Consider the following 22,745-nt stretch of genomic DNA (forward strand, 5'->3'; position numbering starts at 1 on the left):
GTATTTTTTACGAAAGAAGTAATTATAATTTAGGTAAGTACCTACATTATTACTTCATAATTCTCTTACAAGGGATCCTTTGTCTACAATTTCATCTGGTGGTAAGTGATGATGCTGTCTAAGATCGAAGCGGGCATATCATTACATGAATTACTATTATATAAGTAAGTACTTCAATTGTGATTTTGATATACCTACATTTTTATTGTACTTAGCTTATAATATTATTTAAATAGTGAAGAACGAACAGTATTGGTACCAGTCTTTTAGGTAGGTAGGCACAAATAAATTAGAGAACAAATATATTTTTAAAAGTTAATTTATTTTTATTATAATCAAATATACACAAAAATATTGTTATAAATAAAATACGTTATCAAATCGCAGTGTTTTACTTATCTCTACAAGTTTCTACAAATACAAAATATCTATAAATGCATATAATCATCACTATAAAAATGTCATGTTCGTACATTTCACTTTAATTAATTATTAGGTGACCCTATTACTAAGTCTCCGCTGTCCATCCGTCTGTCAGCGGGCTATCTCATGAACCGTAATAGGTTGAAATTACAGAGTATTTCACATTTTCACAGAGTATTGCCGCTAAAACAACAAATAAGAAAAAAATCATAACAGCAAATTTCAAAATGGCCGCCTTGCAAATAAAAAAATAAAAAGTACGTAGGTAGGTAGGTATGTCTTGTAAAATGGTACGGAACCCTTCGTGTGTGAGTCAGAGTTGCACATGACCGATTTTATGCATTGATAACATGGCCCCGCGGAATTTAAAAATATATTGTGAAAAGCGATTTCGTGGATCCATGTTAATTATTTTTTTGTGCCGATCCGTTGCCCCATCGAGAGTACCGGAAACTGAAATTGTCAAAACAAGATCTTCATGTTGACAGATGTCTCACTACTAACTTTTAGTTCCGAGTACTCTTACATAACGCTCACTGCATACTGCCAAAATGGTGAAAATCAAGTCACTTCAAAAACAGATCGGCAATCGGAAGTCCAGCGTATTTAGTACGTATTAGTAGAGGTCAGTGGGCACACCTACAGTTTGATAAAGCGGTTGCAAAGCGAATGTTGGATCCTAGCGTTTTGGAATGTATAATAAGGCAAGTATTTTCTTCTATCAATCAAGCAACTGAAATTGTGTATAAACTCAGAAGTCTACAACACTTTTCAATACCAAAAGGCATTGAAGGTAAAGGCATGGTAACATCAAATTCCTTACTTAAGCATAATAATTTCATATTTAACTTATTAAATAAATTACTTTAACTTTATAATTGTCTTTTGCCACTTACTTTAGTAATCAAATAAATTCTATTAATACTACACACACTTAATAAAAAATAAACTGTTATTTTTCACATCTTTGTAACTAAAGTGACTTATATTCAAAATTAAAGCAATGATATTTTTTCTGCTCACTATGAAACGGAGACTGTACAATAATATGCATTTGGGCTTCAAATTTATATGTGTTTATTAATTTGTTTGCTACCATCATGTGCAAAATTGTTGAGCTGATTTTAATGTGTTTTTGCATTACTTATATCCCCCATATCAAATTATTATTAGATATGTTTGACAATTATATAGACCACAAGGTCTCTAAAACATTAAAAAAAAACATGATCAATTTTGATTTAGGTCACTTTAGCTTCGAGAACGTATATTTTTATAGGCAAGTATACTATAAAAGTAAGGCAATAGAAAATATTGCTATTTTTATATCTTCTCATATTCGATACATCGAGTGCATATAAGGCTGGTTTTGTTTTACGCTGATCATCGGCACTGACGGTCAGCGCGTAGCTAGCGTCGACCTATGATTATTCAGGTTCGAAAAAGTCTCAGCCAATCCGCGTGCCGTCCGCTATTGGTTGTTGCCTACGCGCCATGTTTTGCACGCGCGAATAATGAGATAACACGAGTCTCTGTTGTTCTTGTGTTTAAAGTCTTAAGTTCAAGAAATAAGGTCTATATTTCATTGGTGTACATTCGGTTTTAGTCTGGTTTTCTGCACAAACGAATTTTGCCAATGCGACTTATAAAATTGGTAGTACTAGATCAGCGTTAGTTATGAAAGTGGAAGTACCACAGTATAAGGAGATACAGTAGTACCAACACCTTTGACATTGTGGTAAATGGCCCGACATGGTCATCACTATGGAGGTCCCGATACAACTGTTTTGTCTAGACGGCTTCATCGAACCTCTGGTAGGTAATAACGTACCATCCTTATTCTATGGTAGTACTGTATATCTACGGATGTGTGTGTGTGTGTGTGTGTGTGCCGGGGTCTATCTCTGCAGCTTCTCGTTGAGCCAGTCGTTGGTGAGCTCGTCGATCTCGCGCACCTCCAGCAGTCGCGGCGCGCCCACGGCCGCCGCCAGGGCGCGCTGCGTTGCCGCGTACATCACCTAGAAAAAACAGAAATGAAATGAATAGTGTAAATTAAATAAAATGATTCTTATACGAAACTGAGAAGATCAGCATCAAAAAAATTGCTCAATTTCATTTATTTTTATGGACAACTTATGCTTGACCAAAAAATTTACTAGGCCAAAATTGTATTCACAAAAAAAGGCCTAAAGGTCCTAAGATAGTTGCCCTATATATTCTATGGTTTTGGAGTTCCCCATACTGTTCCAGCTAAAAAAACAGTGTATTTTTTTTATTCAAATAAACTTTTACAAGAGTTTTTGAATCATCAAAAGAATCTACCACCAACCGGTGGTAGATTTCTGGCCAAAGAACTGGAAACTCGGAGGTTGCTCTATTCAAATATTCACTATGGCACTAGTGCTCTACTAATATAATGGCCATCTTTATCAAGGTACATATTTTATAATATAGTTACAAAATATTAAAAAACGTTTCTTACTAACTACATGACATAATAAAAACTCACTCTGACTCATTCAAGTATTTATTTGTAAGTTATTAAAGCCAAGATGCCAATGGATCAGATGAATCATAGATAGATGGAAATATTATGGAATCCATACTAACCTGCAGTTCCATATGCGCATCGCGCGGTGTGTAGAAAATGAAGCACATCGGAAATGATGTCCGTCCATCACTGTGCTCCATTTTGTAGCTAAAATAATAACAACACTATATTTAAGTGTAACATCCATACTAATAAATGCGAAACTATGTCTGTCTGTCTGCTAGATTTACATGGTTCATCTGTTTAACTGATTTTGATGAAATGCTAGCTCGTTACTATAGTAACAAGCTAGCAAACAGACAGACTTTCGCATTTATAATATTATTAGTATGGGAGTATCAATGGATTAAGAAGAAAGAAGAAGATTTAAACTAAAGCTACGAGGGTTCCAAATGATCTCTGGTCTGAGAAGAAGCCCAAAATGTATTTCAGTCATTTGTAATGAACACATAATATTTTTAGAATGGAATAGATTTTTATTCAAATAAACTTTATTTTTTAAAATGTACATAAATTTGTGAGCTCACCTGTATACAATGAACCTGGGCTGGTGTGAGGGCAGGATGTCTTGCAGCTCTTCTAGCTCCACATTCTCCAGCTCTTCATCCACCTCCAGCGCTTGCTTTTCTCTATTCACCTGCAATGTTGTAGAAGTATGTAAAAAACAAGCTGATGCCCGGAACTTGATCTGCGTGGATTTAGGTTTCTAAAAATCTTGTTGGGGCTCTGTGATTTTCCAAGCTAAAAAGTAGCTTAAGTCACTCTCCAGGTCATCAACTATACCCATGCCAAAAATAATGTTGATCCATTACTCCGTTGCAACGTGATACCAGTAAAACAGCAAAAAACACACTTTCACATTTTAATATGGGTTTGCAACTTACTTGGCAGTGATTTAAATAAAATACTTTCAATTTAGTATCAATAGGCATCATCCAGTTATATTAAAAGATAAGAAAAATTGTTTATCAATGCAATATTTTGTTTCCTTCACTGATAACTACCCAGAATTAGAGCAACCAATAATACTGACTCATGCATCCTGAGTCAGTTTTATTCTCTAGTTAACTATATGTGAAGGACTTGTGATTGGATTTAGATTTTAGGTAATTTTCAAACCACTGGATTTACAAACTTGAGATTTTGCAGCTTCTCTAATCCCTGTATAACATGGACCCCCATCAGGAAAGGATCTTCAGAAATTACGCCCAAGCACCAAGTTAATTAATTATTAAGGCTTCCATCCTAAGTTGCCTGATATAAGATAAACAGGTTTTTTATTCAGAGAACATAATTTAATAAACACGAGAGTACCTTCAAAATCAGTGCAGCATTAGTCGAGTGTTTTTGGAAACGGAACTTTTTCAGGACTTCTTTCACATCTTCACCGATATCACACACGTTCACGTTTTGGCCGGACATAATCACAAGACAGAACTCAAATAAGAAAAGTTTTAAATAAAGATAAACAGGAAATAACTCCGCCTCAAAAGAACTATTCATGCGTCAACAAAAATTTTAAATTGAATTGACAATTGACATTGGCATTTGGCAGAACAGAATATGTCACAAAAGGTTACTGTTTACGCAGCTTTCAAATGTTGCTATTTGTATAAGATTTATACGAAAAACAGTTTTCGACGAATTGGCTTAAAATTCAAATAAAAGTTATAATGTTGTTATATTTAAAATTGTCTTAGGACGTACCGTAAAATATTTCTTATTAGTAAAAACTACAATTCAAATCATTGAAACTTGGATTATGCTTGCGTAGAATGAGACTAATACAGCTGAGAAATATAACTGTCAAGCACTGTCATGAGCTGTCAAAAAAGATGTTTTGTTGTACCAATATACATTTCATGATTCGTGAAAAATTCCATTGATTGTGATTTCTATCGTAAATATCTCGTTTTCCAATCTGAGATAATAATCCCGACAAAAGAAGACTACATTATATATATTCTTGTGCATATAATTAACTCTAAAGGTTATTAGTTTTTATCAAAACTGCTTGCAAAGTTGTGTCTAAACTTTATCGTTTGTTCCGCGATTTATTTGTATTTGTGATGTATTTCTGGCCTATTTAAGGGTCAATAACTGTATTGTGTACGCATGTAAGTAACTTTGTTATGATTTAGTCATTTTAAGGTTCAATAATCGACGTTTTTCGGTAGCGAATGGTGTTGGCTCATTTTCGTGTGGTATGTCCTTTGACAATAAAGAACTCGTTTTGAAAGTAAAAGTGGGTGTACCATGGTTATGGTTGTGGGTGCTGAATATCAGAAGTTCATAGGCAAGGACAAGATTGACTTCAACTTGTAAAGCAAAGCAGTGTATAGGTTGGGTAGTTCCTACCTAGTAGGTATAGCTATAATAATCTAAATATATTTGGGAGGAAAGAGTTCCAATACTGAGTTTCTTCCCATTAAAACCGGACCTCAAAACGAAGACCTCTAAAGACACCATGCTGGTCTAACAGTTTTATCTCAGAATTCATCTATAGTTCAGAATTAGCTGACCCATCCTAGCTTCAGACTCATCATCATCATAAACCGATAGACATAGGTCTCTTGTAGGGAGTAGGAACTCATTGAAATCAAAGAGTTTTCTATTTTTAAAAACATAGATAAATCAATGTGGATGGAGTTGTGGGTATTATACGTTTCCATGCAGAGCTAGCTTGTGTCCCAGACTCTGTTATATGCTACACATCATTTACTTTGTACTTGTTTCATCTAATTGCATTGAGGGGTTTTCTTCTTGGTGATTGGCAGCTGTGCAGGACTCTTCCAGACTGTATCATGTTGACCGTTGCCGATATATGACCATATATGGTTGTTCCCATTTTACAGTTCCCGTCCAATACTGATGTGTTGCGGGTTACCTAATACCTTGAGCATTGTGAGTAAAGACTAGAAGTTTAGGTAACACACGGGCAATGGGCCAATTCATAGTTCAGATAGTCCAGTGCTGTTTTGATCAGCCACTTAAGGTCTCCGAATTGCCTATTTTATTATGGGCCCTGGAATAGAAAAATTCTGTTGAGAGGTGGTGAACACATGTATTATTTACATGGGCAAAAGCTAGTTCATTATTGAAAATTTAAAGAAAAGATTTGAAATTGGACTGTATAGTTATTCTGAAAATGAATTTAAAAAGTTCTCAATGACTGATAATGCCCTTTATCCTGTATTTATGTGTGATAGTGTCACTGGTCAAATGGCTTGCGTGTTTAGTTACACTGATAGTAGAGGCCACAAGTGTAATATCCCAGAAATTGTTATAAATAATAAGTAATAAAAGTGGAAAGTGCCAATTTTTTCCACTTGAACTTCTAAAGAAATATATGAATAAAAAAATCTTAGAGAAAATCTTAAAAAATAAAACCATGCAGTCTTGGGCATCATCTAATAATTTGAAAATGTGAAAGTTTGAATGTTTGTTACTCCTGTACGCTACAATGACTGAACCGATTTGGAATGGATGTAGCTTATATTCTGACTCAACACAAAGGCTACTTTTTATAGAGCCCCTGTGGGGTTTTTAAAAACCCATCAAAGTCACGGACATCAAGATATTTAATAGTTTGTTAAGTATTGATTTTTAACTGTTTTTTTTTTGTTTTAGATAAAAAAGAAGAGTTTTTGTACAGAAGATGAATCAGTAGAACTATGGCAACAACATGTAAGTAACTTAGATGTATACCTATATTATAAAGAGGTGTATGTAGGAAAAACTTTCCTTACTTACAAAAAAACTGATGATCCAGTTCTAAAAATTAAATATTCTTTCACATAGCTACATTATCCTCCAGTTACTTTAGGTTGTATAGGACATTACAAAAAGCTAGTAAGAATTGAAATAATTTAATTTTTGATTTTTTTATTATTAGCTTAGTTTAGTAAAAGTCCTAGTGGCACCGAAACCCATATATTATTTAACAAAAATATCAAAGGATCTTGGTGCAATTTGTAAGCAGCATTTTCATGCTAGGCCAACTTGTAAGGAGCCATCAGCCATAACACATTGGGTCTTCTGGCTAGAGCCTTAGAGTTTTCCATGACAAGTATCTAACGACAACTAATAGTGTCTAATCATCTAAGATTATGACACTTGAATCAACTCTTGTAACCTAGTTAGTAGTTACTAGGTACAACCTTTAAACTTGATATTATCAACATTGATAACAATAAGCATCTGATAACAAGTAGTATTTAGATAGATAAATGATTATGTCACACCAATAAACAAATTGATAAGCTGAACCTTCGGCTTCGGCCACCTTCGGTTTCGGCCAAAATGGGCCGAAGTTTTAGCAGAAGCCAAAGATTTCTAGCAAGCGCCGAAATTGAACAAGCTGTTATAAATGCGTGAGAGCGCACACTATTGGAAGAGGCGACGTGCGATGGCCATAGGGCATTTTATTGAACTGGCAGGGATTGAATTGATTGATTGAAAAAATGAACCTGCATCTCCCTCTCGATCAATCTAAATATATAAAAGGAAAAGCTGACTGAACATCAAAGCAGACGGATCGGGCTGAAAAGCATGCAGATAGCAACAATGACGCAGAATGGTTTTTTTTTTAATGAAAATCAACCACTACATAAGCTAGGTTTTGGTATGTATTAAAATAACTCGGAAACTCCTTCAAGTTTAGGTAAAACACTTAAAACTATACAATGAAGAAAAGTGTTTGCGCATAAGTAGATGGCCACAGGACAGGACACGTGTGAGTAAACTGATAGGTGAAGTATTTATTGCTGCCCGCCGCTGACCGATAAGCAATCTTCAAAAGTAATGACCGCTCTCTTTGACATCTATTGAAAACTAATGTTTCTAACTAATAAATAATAATGCTGCTTAGGACCAATATTTTTTGGGTTCCGTACCCGAACGGTGCCAACGGCAACGCAGTTGACGGCGACCGTTAGAATCTGGAATTTAGATGGAAATCGCTGTCTATACGCACGGAGTCGCCGCAACTCCTTGCATAGACTCGGCAAGTTCCATACAAATCACAGATTCGTCGCCGTCGACCGAGTCGCCGGGCAACTAGTCGACCGTGTGTAATGCGCCTTAGTGACACTTCAAGTACCAAGATTCGTAACACCTCCATTACCTAATCAGTTTTTTGTTTATTTCAGGCGAAACATCAGTAATGTTGGACAACAAGGCAGAGAAGTAAGTTTTTACATCCACTATCTAATTATTTCTAGGTTCATAGTGCAGCACGACCTTGCCTGTCTTCCCAACCCCAACCAAAGACTCCTAATAGACTAGTAGTATTTATACCTATACTTCAAGGAAATTTCTAAATAATTTTAAATACCTAAAAAATTGGAGCAGGCAGTTATCCTAAACAATTCGGCAGGATTCGAAGAGAAGTAAAACATCAATTTTTGATATGGTTGTATATTTAAATAAAATTATTTAGAACCAAATTGACTCAAAGGTCGACTGTGAAATGCGTCAATGATGCGAATCAACGTTTGGTATTGAGTACTTTTTTTAAATTAATTAATTGAATTTTATACAAATTTATTAACATTTTTTAACGAAGACATTTAAAATTATTATTAAGTAGAGTTAGCCCTAATGCCAAAGGTTTTGCAATTTTGTAGTTTCTTACATGGTTTATTACGCACAAAGTTCCCTCAAAATACTTAAAAATAGATGTTTAAAGCGTCATAACTATCATAAAATAAATATAATTTCACTATATTCATTGTTTTAGAGCATAAATCATTATCTATTAGATTTTTTCTCCATTGAGAGAGAAATCGCCATCTAGCTTAGTTTTTATCCCCCGACCCAAAAAGAGGGGTGTTATAAGTTTGACGTGTGTATCTGTGTTTCTGTCCATGGCATCGTAGCTCCTAAACTAATGAACCGATTTTAACCGATTTTTTTGTTTGAAAGGTGGCTTGATCGAGAGTGTTCTTAGCTATAATCCAAGAAAATCGGTTCAACCGTTTGAAAGTTATCAGCTCTTTTCTAGTTACTGTAATTTTCACTTGTCGGGGGTGTTATAAATTTTTAATTTAGGTACACTTGTAGATCTAGAATAACAAACAATAGAAAATTATAGGCGTGGTACGTTTGCATGGAGGAGAAGCGCATAAGAATATGTTAAAATATCTTTGAAGAGCGTTTATCCAATTCGTTTTCTCTATTAGCTTTTGCCAGTTAGCTACAAAGGTCTTTGTTGCGCTTCCCGCCGCGCCAAGAGTCGCGGTTTAAACTTCCGCTTGCATAATAACCGAGACCGAGTGATAATGTTGTGTTAGTAATAAATAGTTATTTTGTTTTATACCTATTTCATTCTCTCTGCATCGTCGTACTCCTCTCACGTATCTTTTTAAGGATCCGTATCCGAAGAGTACCACGGGATCCTATTACTAGCCTTTGCTTTCCGTCCGTCTGTCTGTCAGCGGGCTGTATCGCATGAACGTGAAAGTTTCAAGTGCCGAGATATAAGCTATCAGAGTTGTAATGGTGGCTAGCGCAAGTACAATTTTGATGGCTTATATCTCGGAAACTTGACATTTTAGAAGTTTTTGTCTCATATAATATTTGTTTGTATTGATCATGGGCCGTTATTTTGACAAAAAGGAAAAAGGGGACTACTAGGTAGACCAAAATATTCAAAGCTCTTTCAAATTCATTAGACCAATTAGGTAATTGTTAGATGACGTCTAATTTTACTACTTCATCTCTTTATAATCTGATTGGTCGAAAATATACGTCTCCTCTTCAATGGAAACGAACCCTTAGAATGTACACTGTATCGTAAGGTTATCTACTTACCATCAGGTGAGATAGCATACAAACAATAAATAATAATTGTCAAGGAGAAAAAAAAAATGTGATTCCTATAAACGATTTTTTCTTATCTTAGTCCGAGTATTAACCACTTAATAAAAACAATCAAATCTTTAACTTATCACACAACATACCATACAAACTTTGCATTGAATTTTCGACTCTATTGTCATTTAATCAAAATTGATTTTCCACCGCGCATTTATGTAAGAGCGGAGACACTGGTCCAAGTGGCTTTATTGCTAAGTAATATGTATAGTGATGTGTATGCGTCGATAGATCGATATTTTGTGTATTTCTCCGGGTTTTGCTTTTAGTAGTGCCAAATCATTTATCACTTTGTCCAATGCCAAGTGGCTTAAGGCGCAAAGGAGATTGAGGAAGCAAGATGATTGAACGAATAGTTCTGTGATCGCACATCACTAAATCCAGGTCAACGTTGAGGTGTTCACAGTATACGCGACCACCCAGTCAGTGCTAATTCGCGATTACGCCACATCGCACGGCCGGCCGACTTTCTACCTTTGGATATCAAATGAGAAAAAGTTCGTATCGCGCGCGAAAGTGCATTTGTGTATGGCGCGAAAGTGCATTTGTGTATGACAAGTCTTGTAATTCTGTATAAGTAAAGGCATCTTCTAGGCAAGCGCGCTTCACCTTTTGAATTGTTACTGAATTTACCAGTGGTTCGGAATGCTCTGAGGCTGCATCATCACTTACCAGCAGGTTTGATTGCAACCGAGCGCTAGTCTATAAAAAAAATCGATAGTTCTGTCATCGCACATCACTGAATCCAAGTCAACGTCTGAGGTGTTCACAGTATACAGCGACTACCCAGCAGTAGTCAGTGCTAATTCGCGATTACGCCACATCGCACGGCTGGCCGACTTTCTACCTTTGGATATCAAATGAGAAAAAAAAGTTCGTATCGCGCGCGAAAGTGCATTTGTTGTGTATGGCAAGTCTTGTGATTTTACTGGAATTTCTATTTAATCTGCATTCTGTGTTACGAAAATCAAGGAGAAAATGTCGTTATGGTTTTAGATAACATTGATCTTATAGTCGTATAGGTTCTGGAAGGCTCTTGAGGGCACATTCCTTTGAATTGAAAAATAGTTTTGTCACAAACTAACACAATTACCCACAATTACCTATGAAAATCAAGGAGAAAATATTATTGTTTTTAAACAACATTGATCTTATAGTTGTAAATTAAAAAAGTAATTTACAACTATGAGATCAATTATTAGTAATTAGAGAAAATAAGTTTTTGTTTCAAAAGAAATGATATTTTCTTCTTGAAAAAAAAAAAAAAAAAATTAAAGTCGTTAGTATAAATTATCATACTATATTATATTTAGTATAAAGTATTATACGTAAATGAATTCAATTTTTTTAACCAATTTATTTTATTCACAAAAAATAAATGTATACAATTTTTATTACTCTAAATAGTTTCAATCAGTAGGTACATATAAAAAATACCTAAGTAATTGTAAAAAACAGGAAAAACTTATTATAGCAATAAGAATTAAGTGTTTTGTCTGTGTCCAATATAAGATATCTTAGTCGTTTTTGGGTTTATCCTAAAATGTTTTGGCACAGCCTAAACACAGCTACATTTTACAATTTGCTGGTACCTACTTGCTATAACTGTAAGAGATATTAGTTTTGCCGACCTCCCTGACGTACACGGCATCGTACCAGAACGTTCAATCGCTTGGCGGCACGGCTTTGCCGGTAGGGTGGTAACTAGCCACGGCCGAAGCCTCCCACCAGACCAGACCAGGGGAAATTTGGAAATGATAAATTTCCTAATTTCCCCTGCCGGGAATCGAAACTAGGACCCCTCACTAATAAGACCACAGCACTTACCATTGCGCCAGGGGAGCCGTCATCAAGTCACGCAATGGAAGTTTAATACTATTGAGCTCAGTTATTTTCTAGCTCCTGGTATTTACTAGAAGTCTATTTACATAGAGCAATGCATTGTTTGCTTGGTTTGTTTATTTTTTTATTGTCATATTATCTTTGAATGCAACTGCAAAACATGAAGACGCAATATAATTAGATGAAATCTCAACTAGAATAGGTACTAGGCATGCCTTTTAAGTTCTGTCGTTTCCATATTTCCCGGCAATTTTGAATTTGGAACTGTTCTATATTCGAATGTGTTTTAATTTGGAATCTCAAAACAGTTGAAAGTATTAGGATTAATGCTATCGTTTAGTCACAGCGTCGATTGGAATCTATCAGGAAAATACGAAAGTGAATCTTTCTAAGGAAAATGTTCGTGCAATAATTTTCTACAACTTTAGAAGAGGCCTGACACGGCTTCAGTGTTTTGAAGAGCTATCATCTGTATTCAGTGATGAAGCCCCATGTCTGCGGATTGTCGAACGCTGGTATTTAGAATTCCAGCGTGGACATACTAGTGTTAGTGACAAATCTCGCGAAGGACGACCAAAATCCGCCTTCACTGAAGATAACATCATTGCTGTGAGACAACTAATTCTCAAAGATCGTCATGTGACATATCGAGAGATAGAGGCTCTATTAGGCATCTCAGGGACAACCATTCCGAAGATCTTGCATGAAGCGCTAGGTGTGAGAAAGCTAGTTTGCCGTTGGATACCGCATCTGCTTTCCGACGATCACAAGGCGGCCCGCGTCAGATGGTGTAAGAAAACTCTGCAAAGGTTCAACCGAGGAGAGTCAAATCACGTCTACGACATCATCAGTAGTGACGAATCTTGGATCTATGCCTACAATCCTGATTCCAAACAACAATCCACACTCTGGGTCTTTCAAGACGAGCCAAAGCCCACTAAAGTTATTCGTTCTCGAAGCACTTCAAAGAAAATGGTGGCCACGTTTGTTGGAAAAACCGGCTATGTTGCGACTATTTCACTTGAAGATCGTAGAACGGTTAACGCAGAGTGGTATACCACAGTTTGTTTACCACAAGTCATCGCCGAACTTCGAAAATCTAACTCAAAGCGACGCATCATCCTGCACCACGACAACGCAAGCTCACACAGCGTTCGTCAAACGATTGAGTATTTGAAGCAGGAAAAAGTAGAAATTCTTGACCATCCTCCATATAGTCCTGACCTAAGCCCTAACAATTACTTTACATTTCCTAAAATTAAGAAAAGTCTTCGTGGTCAAAGGTTTTAGTCCGGTGAAGAAGCAGTCGACGCTTTCAAGTCAGCCATTTTGAACACCACCACTTTAGAGTGGAATAAATGTTAGAATAACTGGTTTGAGCGAATGGAAAAGTGTATTAAGTTACGTGGTGAATACTTTGAAAAGCAATAAAAAGTACTATAAGGTTCTAGTTGTGTTTTTTTTTCTTCAAACGACAAAACTTAAAAGGCATGCCTCGTAGTTAGGAATTAGCTATCATCAACATTCAGAGTCGTCCTATGATTAAACCTATTTAGCAGAGTGCCTATAGCCTACTGATTCTGTACGCAACTACATTTTAGAGTAATCGCATCTTTGCTTACCAATGTAATAAGAAAAGGACCGACATAGTTACTTAATTTAGTTTAGAACTGTGAAACCTCGTGACTTTAGGTACCATGTCATGAGCCCTTTGTTTGAAGAGTGCACTAAATCAATCCATACTAATGTTATAAATGCGAAAATGTGTCTGTCTGTCTGTCTGCTAGCTTTTCACAGCCCAACAGTTTAACCGATTTTGATGAAATTAGGTACAGAGTTACTTAACATCCCGGGGACGGACATACTTTTATCGCGGAAAATCAAAGAGTTCCCAGGGGTTTTTTCAAAACAAATCCACGCGAACGAAGTCGCGGAATCTAGTTAAATATAAAATTCATTTTCCGTCCTTTTTTAGCAATATTAAAAAGAAAAAGATGCAGATACTCTAATCTTAGTTTTAGGGAAAAAGAGCAGAATCGACGCCAGTTGCGTAAATTCTGGCTACATCTAGACGCTTGCAACGTCCAGCGCTCTCCATCCCTATTGATTGCCTTGCTCTAACTTTCCAAAAGAGAGCTTGTAACAGCTTACAGCGGCATTACTGGGCGCGCTATTACTATGTAGTAACTACGTATAAAATAAATTGAGTGAATGCAAGTAACCGACACAGTTCGCGTAACAACTTTCACTGCGTGCTGTACTATAATAGGTACTCTCTTGTTGCGAATTAAATAACGAGGAAATCAGTTTCGATACTTACCAAAATCTATTCTAATAATGCGAGAGTGTATCTATCTGTTTGCAAGCTTTTCAAGGCCCATCTGTTTAACTGATTTTAACGAAATTTTAAGTAGAGACAGCATCATCCTGCAAGCGAAAGGTTTTGCGTCATTGTTCCTCATACGCATGGCTAAGGTTTGGAATAGGTCCTCTTTCGCGATCTGTGTTTCCTACCAATTACAAGCCGGGTATCTTTAAAACAAAAGTGAATAGGCATCTTCTAGGTAAACGGTAAATCTTAGGACACATCATTACTTTCCATCAGGTGTGATTGTGGTCAAGCGCTTGCCTATAATGAATTTTAAAAAAGCAATTTCCGAGTAAGGATATATGGAACATTGGCATAGTTTTCGCCTCCACGTTTAATAAGGGTACCTTCAAGTCAGGAGTGAATAGGCATCTTCTAGGTGAGGGCGCTCCATCTTAGGCTGCATCATCACTTGCCAGCAGGTCTGATTGCAGCCAAGCGCTAGTCTATAAATTAATAAATAAAGTGGGAGAAAGCAGCTTTATGATATCTTTAGCTGCACAATAAGGCTATTAATTTTTATTGGTGTCAATGTTATTTATGATTTTAATCCTTATCCGTTATATCGTTTATCAAATCGATATATCGGGAGTTACAGCGTAGGTACCTAATAGTTATTTATTGGGCACATCGGCGTTGCACACTACTCGGCTTCACACGGCTCTAAAGATCTGATAATAATACCTAGTATGTTTATCAATAAGGATCTTTGCACGCGAGCCGGTTGTTGGCTGAACGCGTTCAGTCGGTATGCAGTTCTAAAGACAGCAATCGGCTCGGCATGCAGTGGGAACTGCACGTCGACTGCGCAGTCGATTGATGGTTTAGAATCAGCTATGGTTGCTGGAATAAAACTGTACCCAAATCACATGAGTTTATAGTGCCCAGCCACAGTTCCCAGCAAACAACTTGAGCATTATCGCGATTCGCTGTCGAATGGCGCATGCATGCGATTGGTTGATCACTCGGCGCGGGTGCACGCGATTGGTTGATACGTCGACTTTTGCTTCTTGGATTCGCCAGCTTTTTTTACCACTTTCTTCAGGTCCAAGTTGTTTGCCAGGCACTATATTATGTAGTCCTAAAGACAGCAGTCGGCTTATATCGTAGATTTCATAACTTGTAGCACTAGGTACCAAATCTTTTATCTCAGAGATATTGAAATGGTAGAGAAAGAAAGAGGATAAAAAGTTTTAATACTTTATCCTGTCTCTCTTTCTCTCTATAGTTCTCTCGTTTTCCAGTCGCTCAGACATCGTTGTCTAATCGCATCCGGGCATTTTAAACTGGCTGTTTGTAAACATCCTAATCTTATCATTGTTATCAAGTATAGAAATCGATCCACAGCCATTTCACAAGGCTGTTTATTGATTGTACCGTGATAAATACAACCGAAATTGTGTAAAACTAACTTGTGAGTTGTTGTAAGGCTAATCATTTGAAGTCGTGACTACTTCAATGATAGGGCAACCTATCTATACTTAGTACGCGACCCCGCACATCCGCACAGCTTACATGCTAACCCTGTGCGGGATAGCGCGAGTGACGTGCGGATGTGCTGGGCATACCCCCGCATCATACCCCAATTGCCATCTCGACTTGTCGCGTACTTTAGGTAGAACACTTTCTCGTAAATGGTCGAATCTCGTACCTAAACATAGTGCGTAGTTTTAGAAGCTTTCATATAAGTAAAATATTTTTAATGTACAGTATCCTTGACCTTATATTAGCTAAATACTAACGAACGGACAGGTTATTTTTTATTTTTGTAAAAAAAGATGCAAGATGCCTCTTCTAGAAATAATAAAATATATTTGTTTTATTTAAAGGAAAACATCTCATAGTGAGCCGACACTATAGATATATTGTACGAACCTAGGTACGAATCATAAAATTGTCAATAGCTATAGATAATTTCAGTTAAAAAATAATCAAAAAAATCTTTTTTTTAAAATATGCCTACTTACCTATAAAGCGATTCGACTGTGTGATTGGATTTCTCATTAAGAGATAACGTTTTGTTACGGCCTTCATTCTAAAAGGCTCAAACTAAATTTTATAGGATATCGATGACTTTATGAGTAACGCTCCGAAACCAAAACGTATTAAAAACGTTTACTATACATACCATACTATAGTTCACTCTTATAATACTTAATCTTAGGGCGCCTTCTTTGCCGAAAAATGCCCTTAGTGCCGATTAGATGGTAGGTACCACAGATCAGAAAAAGAACTTATTTGTGGATGGTACACAATCTCTGAACTAAATTCACACGTCTAAGTAATACTGCTATCCTTTCCCGTAGGGAATGTTGTCAAAATGAAAGCACTATTTTGCGACCTGTAGAGATACTGACTGTTCCACTGAATTAGCACCTTACAACTATTTTTAGTCTCTTTAAAATAACTGATAAAATATTTCTATTCACAAATAGATAGAAACTTCAAACAAAGTTTTGGAACACTTTTCAATATATAGAAAAGAAGATACTGACAGTGTACCTATGTGCTAGTGAAGTGCAAAGTGTAAAAATGTCAAATAAAGTGTAAAAACTGAAAAGTGCATATCTATAAAATGCATTCCCGAAATATTAAATATAAGCTCTTGGAGGACGACGATAATGGGTAAGATTTTGTTTAACATTGTCATTTTTAAGATTCCGTACTTCAAAAGGAAATAGGAATCCTTATAGGGTCACTTCGTTGTCTGTGGTGTCTGTCAATTTCAGGGAAATCCAAATTTATAGGGTACTTCCCGTTGATCTAGCAATGTCTTATAGCACAAGTAAAGGAAAAATCACGACAAAATTAGTTTACTAAATCACATCATAGATGGTGCTGTCCGTCATTAACTTGCAGTGTTGAACCTACACTCTACAGCTGTTGGAGCGATTTATCATACCGTTTTGAGATTTCTCATCGCTGGTACGGAACCCTTGGTGTGCGAGTCCGATTCGCACAAAGATAGTTATGGTTAAAGAATCAACTGTTTAAAATTTAATAATTTTGTTATATTTTAGAACGCAGATCTCTGAATTTAGAATGTAAAGGCTGATTTTTTAGTCGTCAAGTAACTTTTATCTGAGGAATAAATTTGAGCTATTGACGCTTTTTGTATAAGAAATCTGTCAAAACGTCAAAATTCCTTAAATAAGTTTATGTCATGATTGAAAAGTCGGCTCTAAATATAAAAAATAAATTAAAAGACTACTGACCGTGGGATTTGGGTTCTACGCCTAAAAGTTACCGAGTTTTTGACATAGAAGTAAGACGTGGTCATTAAATGATACCGACAAATAAAGTTCTTGACATACTTTTATTTCCGTGGCTCGAGATATTTTATCAAGGCGTTTTTATCTGACAGGTTTTATGTACCGCAAAGCCGAAAACTTGCTCAAAAATAACTGTCACCTGTGAATAATTTAGGATGCTCCATATTTCTTTTCAAATTGGCTTGCAAATATTGTAGCTAGTCCATAGAAACTACTGAGTTTATACTTCTTTGCCGACTCTTCTCAGATGAATCTTAATAGGTTAAAGTATTACCAACAATTAAAATGTAATTTTCGAAACGATGAAGTTATAAGATTTTATCTCAATTAGTCGTGAGTCCATTAAAGGCTCCGATATTTAGTGAATTCCACTTTAGAGCTTCGTATAATGCGAGGGCGTCTATATTGCATTCCGAGGGATGTTGGCATTTAACAGGGCTCTCTCCGTCACTCGTTTCATACAATCGTAGTTCCAATTTCATTTGAATATTAAGCAACCAAAGTCCATGAAATTTTGCAGACATATTCTAGAAACTAATATCTGTGTCTGTGGTGTTTTAGATTTTTCTAAAAATATGTAGTTTTAAAATTACAGGGGCTCAAAGATTTGTATGAAAATTTTTAAGACCGCGTAACTTTGAAACCGAATATTTTAACAGAAATCTGGAAAACCACAGACATAGATATTAGTTTCTAGAATATGTCTGCAAAATTTCATGAACTTTGGTTGCTTAATATTCAAATGAAATTGGAACTACGATTGTATGAAACGAGTGACGGAGAGAGCCCTCTTAATAAACGCCCACCAAACGCCCACGGAGCTATATTACTGTACTAGGGACTGCTTCATTTATTTTTATAACAAGTTCTAATAAAACCGTATTCGCCTACGGAGGAGAAAGTTACTATGTTGCACACATTTGCACAACAAACTCAACAAACTAAGCTAAAATTACGAATGTCTAGTAATAATTATTGCTATCCCTTTCATTATGGGCTCAGCGGAAAAAGATAGCACTAAAATCCATCATCATCATGATCAACCCATTGCCAGCCCACTAGGTACTACTAAGCACGTGAGTCTCAGAATGAGAAGGGTTAAGGCCAATAGTACGCCACGCTGGCCAAGTGCGGATTGGTAGACTTCACACACCTTTGAGAACATTATGGAGAACTCTTATTCGTGCAGGTTTCCTCACGATGTTTTCCTTCACCGTTAAAATATTTAATTACTTAAAGCGCACATTACTCCGGAAGGTTAGAGCTGATATCTCCTCATGTGGAATTGCTCTGCCTGTACCTAGGCTTGGCTTAGATTTCACCAAATACCTCATCGTAATCAATTTATAATTAAAATTAATATATCCACTGGCTTATAAGTTATAATGGTTTCAATATATTGCGTAAAACTAAACAGGTAGAGGCAATTAACATTGATCATTACAATGAAAATTATGTCCGGAATCGAAGGCCGTGTGGTGTACCAGCTTATAATCTTAATACATCTGTTCAAACTCTTATTTAAGTTCAATAAGCTAGTATTTATTCTTTGCTCAGTGGCACTTACCATATTGGATTAGTAGGTCTTGTTACTCATAACGGGGTAGGGTTGGCCACACTGCGAAAGAAATTTAACACATAAGCGAGACAAAAGTTGATCACCGCTCGTAAGGTTATCATCGGTGTTTTAGACCCAGAAACGCAAGGTCGACTTGAGCTTGAAAATCGAACTATTTTTCAGCTCCGGAGTCGGGTTTTTATGCTCAGCGTTCCAAGTCCGGAGTTCCGGAGTTTCGAAGCTTCATTAAAAACTTGAATGTGATTAAATAATGCGTTTGATTTGAATATTTATTGCGTTTACATACATGTTCAAGTCTGTAAGGCATGAAATAAAACAAATCAATTCGAGAAGAAAACTTTATTTTACGACTTAGTAAAAATAATTAGTAATATTTTTCTTTAAGATTTTTTGTTAGGGTTTCCATCGATAAAATTGGAAAAGACCCTATATCATATGTACAAGTTATGATGACTTTGTGCTGTATAAGTAACCGCTGAAAATCCTCGACTTTCTTCTGAAAATATGAAAATCGAAACTCCGGTTATGTTCATGATAACTCCGGTTTTACAAACGAACCTGTAATCCTTCCAAGCTCCGGAGTTACACCAAAACCGGACGCACAATCACGCACTGTGGGAATCAGGCGTTATAGTGTAACGGTCTCATGTCCGACGTTAGAAAGGCGACAACCTTCAATACACCATACTTGTTCAAGTGATATCTACGTTCTAGGTACCTACTACTTGAATAAAATTCCTATGACTTGCTTGACTTACTCGTGTGTATACCCGGTATACGCGGCTGAGTTTATTGTGGGCCCTTCTCAGACTTGGGCGCGTTTAGAACCCTTGTAGCTTTAGTTTTGAGTTTACGTAATAAATTATCACCACTAGGTATATCATCTCACAAATCTAACAATTCTGACCATCAATATTGTGAGTACAATAGTAGGTACCTACTTTTAATAAATGATTTGATTTTGAGTTTATGCGATTTTAACTTTTATGGGTTTATTCATTCTTACTAAATGTAATATTATAAATGCGAAAGTGTGTCTCTGTCTGCTAGCTGCACTTGTGAATAAAAATAATCTAACATGCACTAACCTAATCTTAAATATTTTTTCTTAGTTTTGTTTCTATATTACGGTACAAGTTTAATAAAGTTGTAAAATCTTGAAATAAAAATTATTATTTAAGACTATGGCTATTTGACAAATCGCAAAAACGCTGTACTTTGAAGTAAATTGTTTATTTTTCTAAAGCATTAACAGCTATTAAATACATGCAATTAAAAACTTCAGTTTGTGAAGATTATAAGGGCCTCTTTTAATTTAGTATACATTATCCCAATAAATAAAAAAAACAAGTTGAAAACATTGCTGTTCGCAACTTGTTCTGTAAAAATTTTCTTTAACATCTTGATACTTTGAAGCCAACTTCCAGAAAATGATATGTTTAGGTTTAGCAATCAATTCGAACTGTTAGTTTTATACTAAATGTTTTTCATTTCTTAAATAATCTAAAACTAACCAAAAAACTTCCTGTGCTATTTATTTTCTTGCAGGCGCTCTATGGAATTCAGTGTCCACTGGACTGTCATGACGGGCGGACTGCGCGCGTCATTTCGTCGCAAAATATTATTTAAAATGAATTTAAGCTTATTATTCTTGAATGAAAGTTGTGTTTATAATCGTTGAAAAATAAAATAGGGATTTTTTCATTTCTAAATGAAGCCTGCTTATATACTAAAATTTATTCTAAAGTCACGGTTTTACCAGGTAAATACTCGGAGGTTGTCATAGATTATGATGACAGATAGTAAGTGTTCTAAATAGGTATTATACCTATGTTTTTTAGGAGATAGCGCGCCTCGTTCCGGGTGCCGTGTTCCGAAATGGATTTCGTAGTAGTGCAAGTTTGGTGCAAGCCCCACATGACGGAGGGGTATGCGTCAGGCATTTCCTGTGTACAAAAAAGACCTATATTTCGGATCCATTTTTCATCACTGACATCATGCACTATTCAAAGACTGGTCTTCAAGCATTGAGGAATTTTGGACGAGAGACATCTCGAAGGTTCCCGAAGGCTGCCTAACTGAGTTAGATTTGTCGGCTAGCTAGCTTTTTTTGAAATTGGACCTACTTAGCTGGATTGTGTGTTAGAGATTTCTTATGAGATATTATATGTACATTATATTATTATTATTATTATTTTTATTATTATTTTTATTTTTGTACTTTTATATTATATGTACATATTAATATATATTATATGTACATAATAATATAACCATCATAAGAAAGCTCAGATTCATGCTGCGGGCAATGGGGAGAGCCTAAAGGTTGGAACGCCATTTCGGCGGCCGTGTTTCCTGCCATATATACCTTAGATACCTGCAAGCCAAGAGTGAATAGGCATCTTCTAGGTAAGCGTGCTCCAACTTGGACCTCATCATTGCTTTCTTTAAAGCATGATTGTCGTCAAGCGCAAGCGCAAAGATTCAGGCGGCGCAAACCCGTAGCATGTGGAAGACCCTATTAAAGACCTATGTTCACTGTGGACGTCTGTCGGTTGATGTTGATGATTATGTCTTTAGTGCAAGTAGTTCAGTAGTTTCAGAGTTTATCGATAACAAACAAACAAACCTTTCCTCTTCATAATATATGTACTTAGTAGCGCAAACTTGGAAAAAATCTCGTGGAAACTCTTTGATTTTCCGAGATAAATGTCATTTTACCTGGCAGCCCTAATCAATTTTATCACTGATAATAATAACTAATTCATAACCGTTAAACCTAAGAGTCAAAATCTCGTTTTTCTAGTCGAGTTCCGTAGGCTCTTTGAACTCACCGCATCCCAAGAAAACCTACCATTAGATGTAGGAATAATGGAAAGAGGTCACAACCCTCAGCAATAAAGAATACGATGCGGAGAGAGATGTCACTCTCAAGGTCTTTAAATGTATCCATGCAAAAAACCACGTCGACTGGTTGCTCCGTTGCAGCGTGATTGAATATTAAACCAACAAACACACTTTCGCATTTGAAATATGGCCAATGATTATAAGAAACAGTTTAAATCTCTCTCTGCTCTCTGAGAGACGTTAGGCAAAGTGAACACGAATTATGACACTTCTGTGTTCTTATACAAGCTTAGGTCTCTCAATTTTGTCAATTAATGTCAAATTTCTTTCTCAGATCAAAACCTAGTAAGTGGTTTAAATTCAAGAGAAGTTTAGGAACACACCTTTGAGAACATGGAAAACTTGCAGGTATGCAGGTTTCCTCACGATGTTTTCCTTCGCCGTTAAAGCAAGTGATATTAAATTGCTTAAAACGCACATAACTGAAAAGTTAGTAGTGCGTGGTTCCAGGATCGAAGCCCCGACCTTCGATTAGGAGGCGGACGTTCTAACCACTAGGCTATGACAGTTTTTAAATTAAAGGGGTTTAAATATTTTAGTGTGAAGACTGGCCTACACATTTATTCATAACATGTGCATCATTTTCTTTTTTAGGGTTCCGTACCTCAAAATGAAAAACGGAGCTCTTAAAGGATCACTTTGTTGTCTGTCCATTTGTCCGTCCGTCCGTCAAGAAAACCTATACAGTACTTCCCGTTGATCTAGAATCACGAAATTTGTTCTCGGATTTATTCCTTTACTTGGGCTATGAGAGTTGAGACCTATCTACCTGCCCATAATTCTAGGTTAACGGGAAATACCCTATCGGTTTTCTTGACAGACACGACAGACGGACAGACGGACAGAAAGACAGACAACAAAGTGATCCTGTAAGGGTCCCGTGTTTCCTTTTGAGATATGGAACCCTAAAAACATTATGTAAGTATG

General features: G+C 36.2%; 2 protein-coding genes across 4 annotated transcripts in view; one reads left to right on the plus strand and one right to left on the minus strand.

Moving 5' to 3' along the window:
• Positions 1 to 306: 306 nt before the first annotated feature.
• LOC123871249 (glia maturation factor beta) lies at positions 307 to 4,485 on the minus strand. The gene is made up of 4 exons (XM_045914947.1): positions 4,289 to 4,485; positions 3,502 to 3,611; positions 3,034 to 3,121; positions 307 to 2,441 (listed from the first exon to the last, which is right to left on the minus strand). The coding sequence occupies exons 1-4, from the start codon at positions 4,475 to 4,477 to the stop codon at positions 2,322 to 2,324; spliced, it is 507 nt and encodes a 168-aa protein (XP_045770903.1). The 5' UTR covers positions 4,478 to 4,485; the 3' UTR covers positions 307 to 2,321.
• A 320-nt stretch (positions 4,486 to 4,805) lies between these two features.
• The window catches only part of LOC123871228 (copper-transporting ATPase 1), a 49,751-nt gene continuing 31,811 nt past the window's right edge, over positions 4,806 to 22,745 (plus strand). For all 3 annotated transcript variants that reach the window (XM_045914905.1, XM_045914906.1, XM_045914904.1), the window contains exons 1-3: positions 4,806 to 5,091; positions 6,605 to 6,661; positions 8,125 to 8,161. In XM_045914905.1, the coding sequence (XP_045770861.1) occupies positions 6,649 to 6,661; positions 8,125 to 8,161 (50 nt within the window). In that variant the 5' untranslated portion in view covers positions 4,806 to 5,091; positions 6,605 to 6,648. The remainder of the gene's footprint in view (positions 5,092 to 6,604; positions 6,662 to 8,124; positions 8,162 to 22,745) is intronic.

Source organism: Maniola jurtina, chromosome 13 (assembly GCF_905333055.1).
Source record: "Maniola jurtina chromosome 13, ilManJurt1.1, whole genome shotgun sequence".
Taxonomy (NCBI): Eukaryota; Metazoa; Arthropoda; class Insecta; order Lepidoptera; family Nymphalidae; genus Maniola; species Maniola jurtina.

What these genes read in the sequence shown, in the direction of transcription:
- LOC123871249 (XM_045914947.1), bottom strand. Translation starts at nt 4,477, where the DNA reads ATGAATAGTTCTTTTGAGGCGGAGTTATTTCCTGTTTATCTTTATTTA. An exon ending in CCCAGGTTCATTGTATACAG is followed by an intron (nt 3,122 to 3,501) that starts GTGAGCTCACAA and finishes TTATTATTTTAG; the next exon opens with CTACAAAATGGAGCACAGTG. An exon ending in ATGCGCATATGGAACTGCAG is followed by an intron (nt 2,442 to 3,033) that starts GTTAGTATGGAT and finishes TGTTTTTTCTAG; the next exon opens with GTGATGTACGCGGCAACGCA.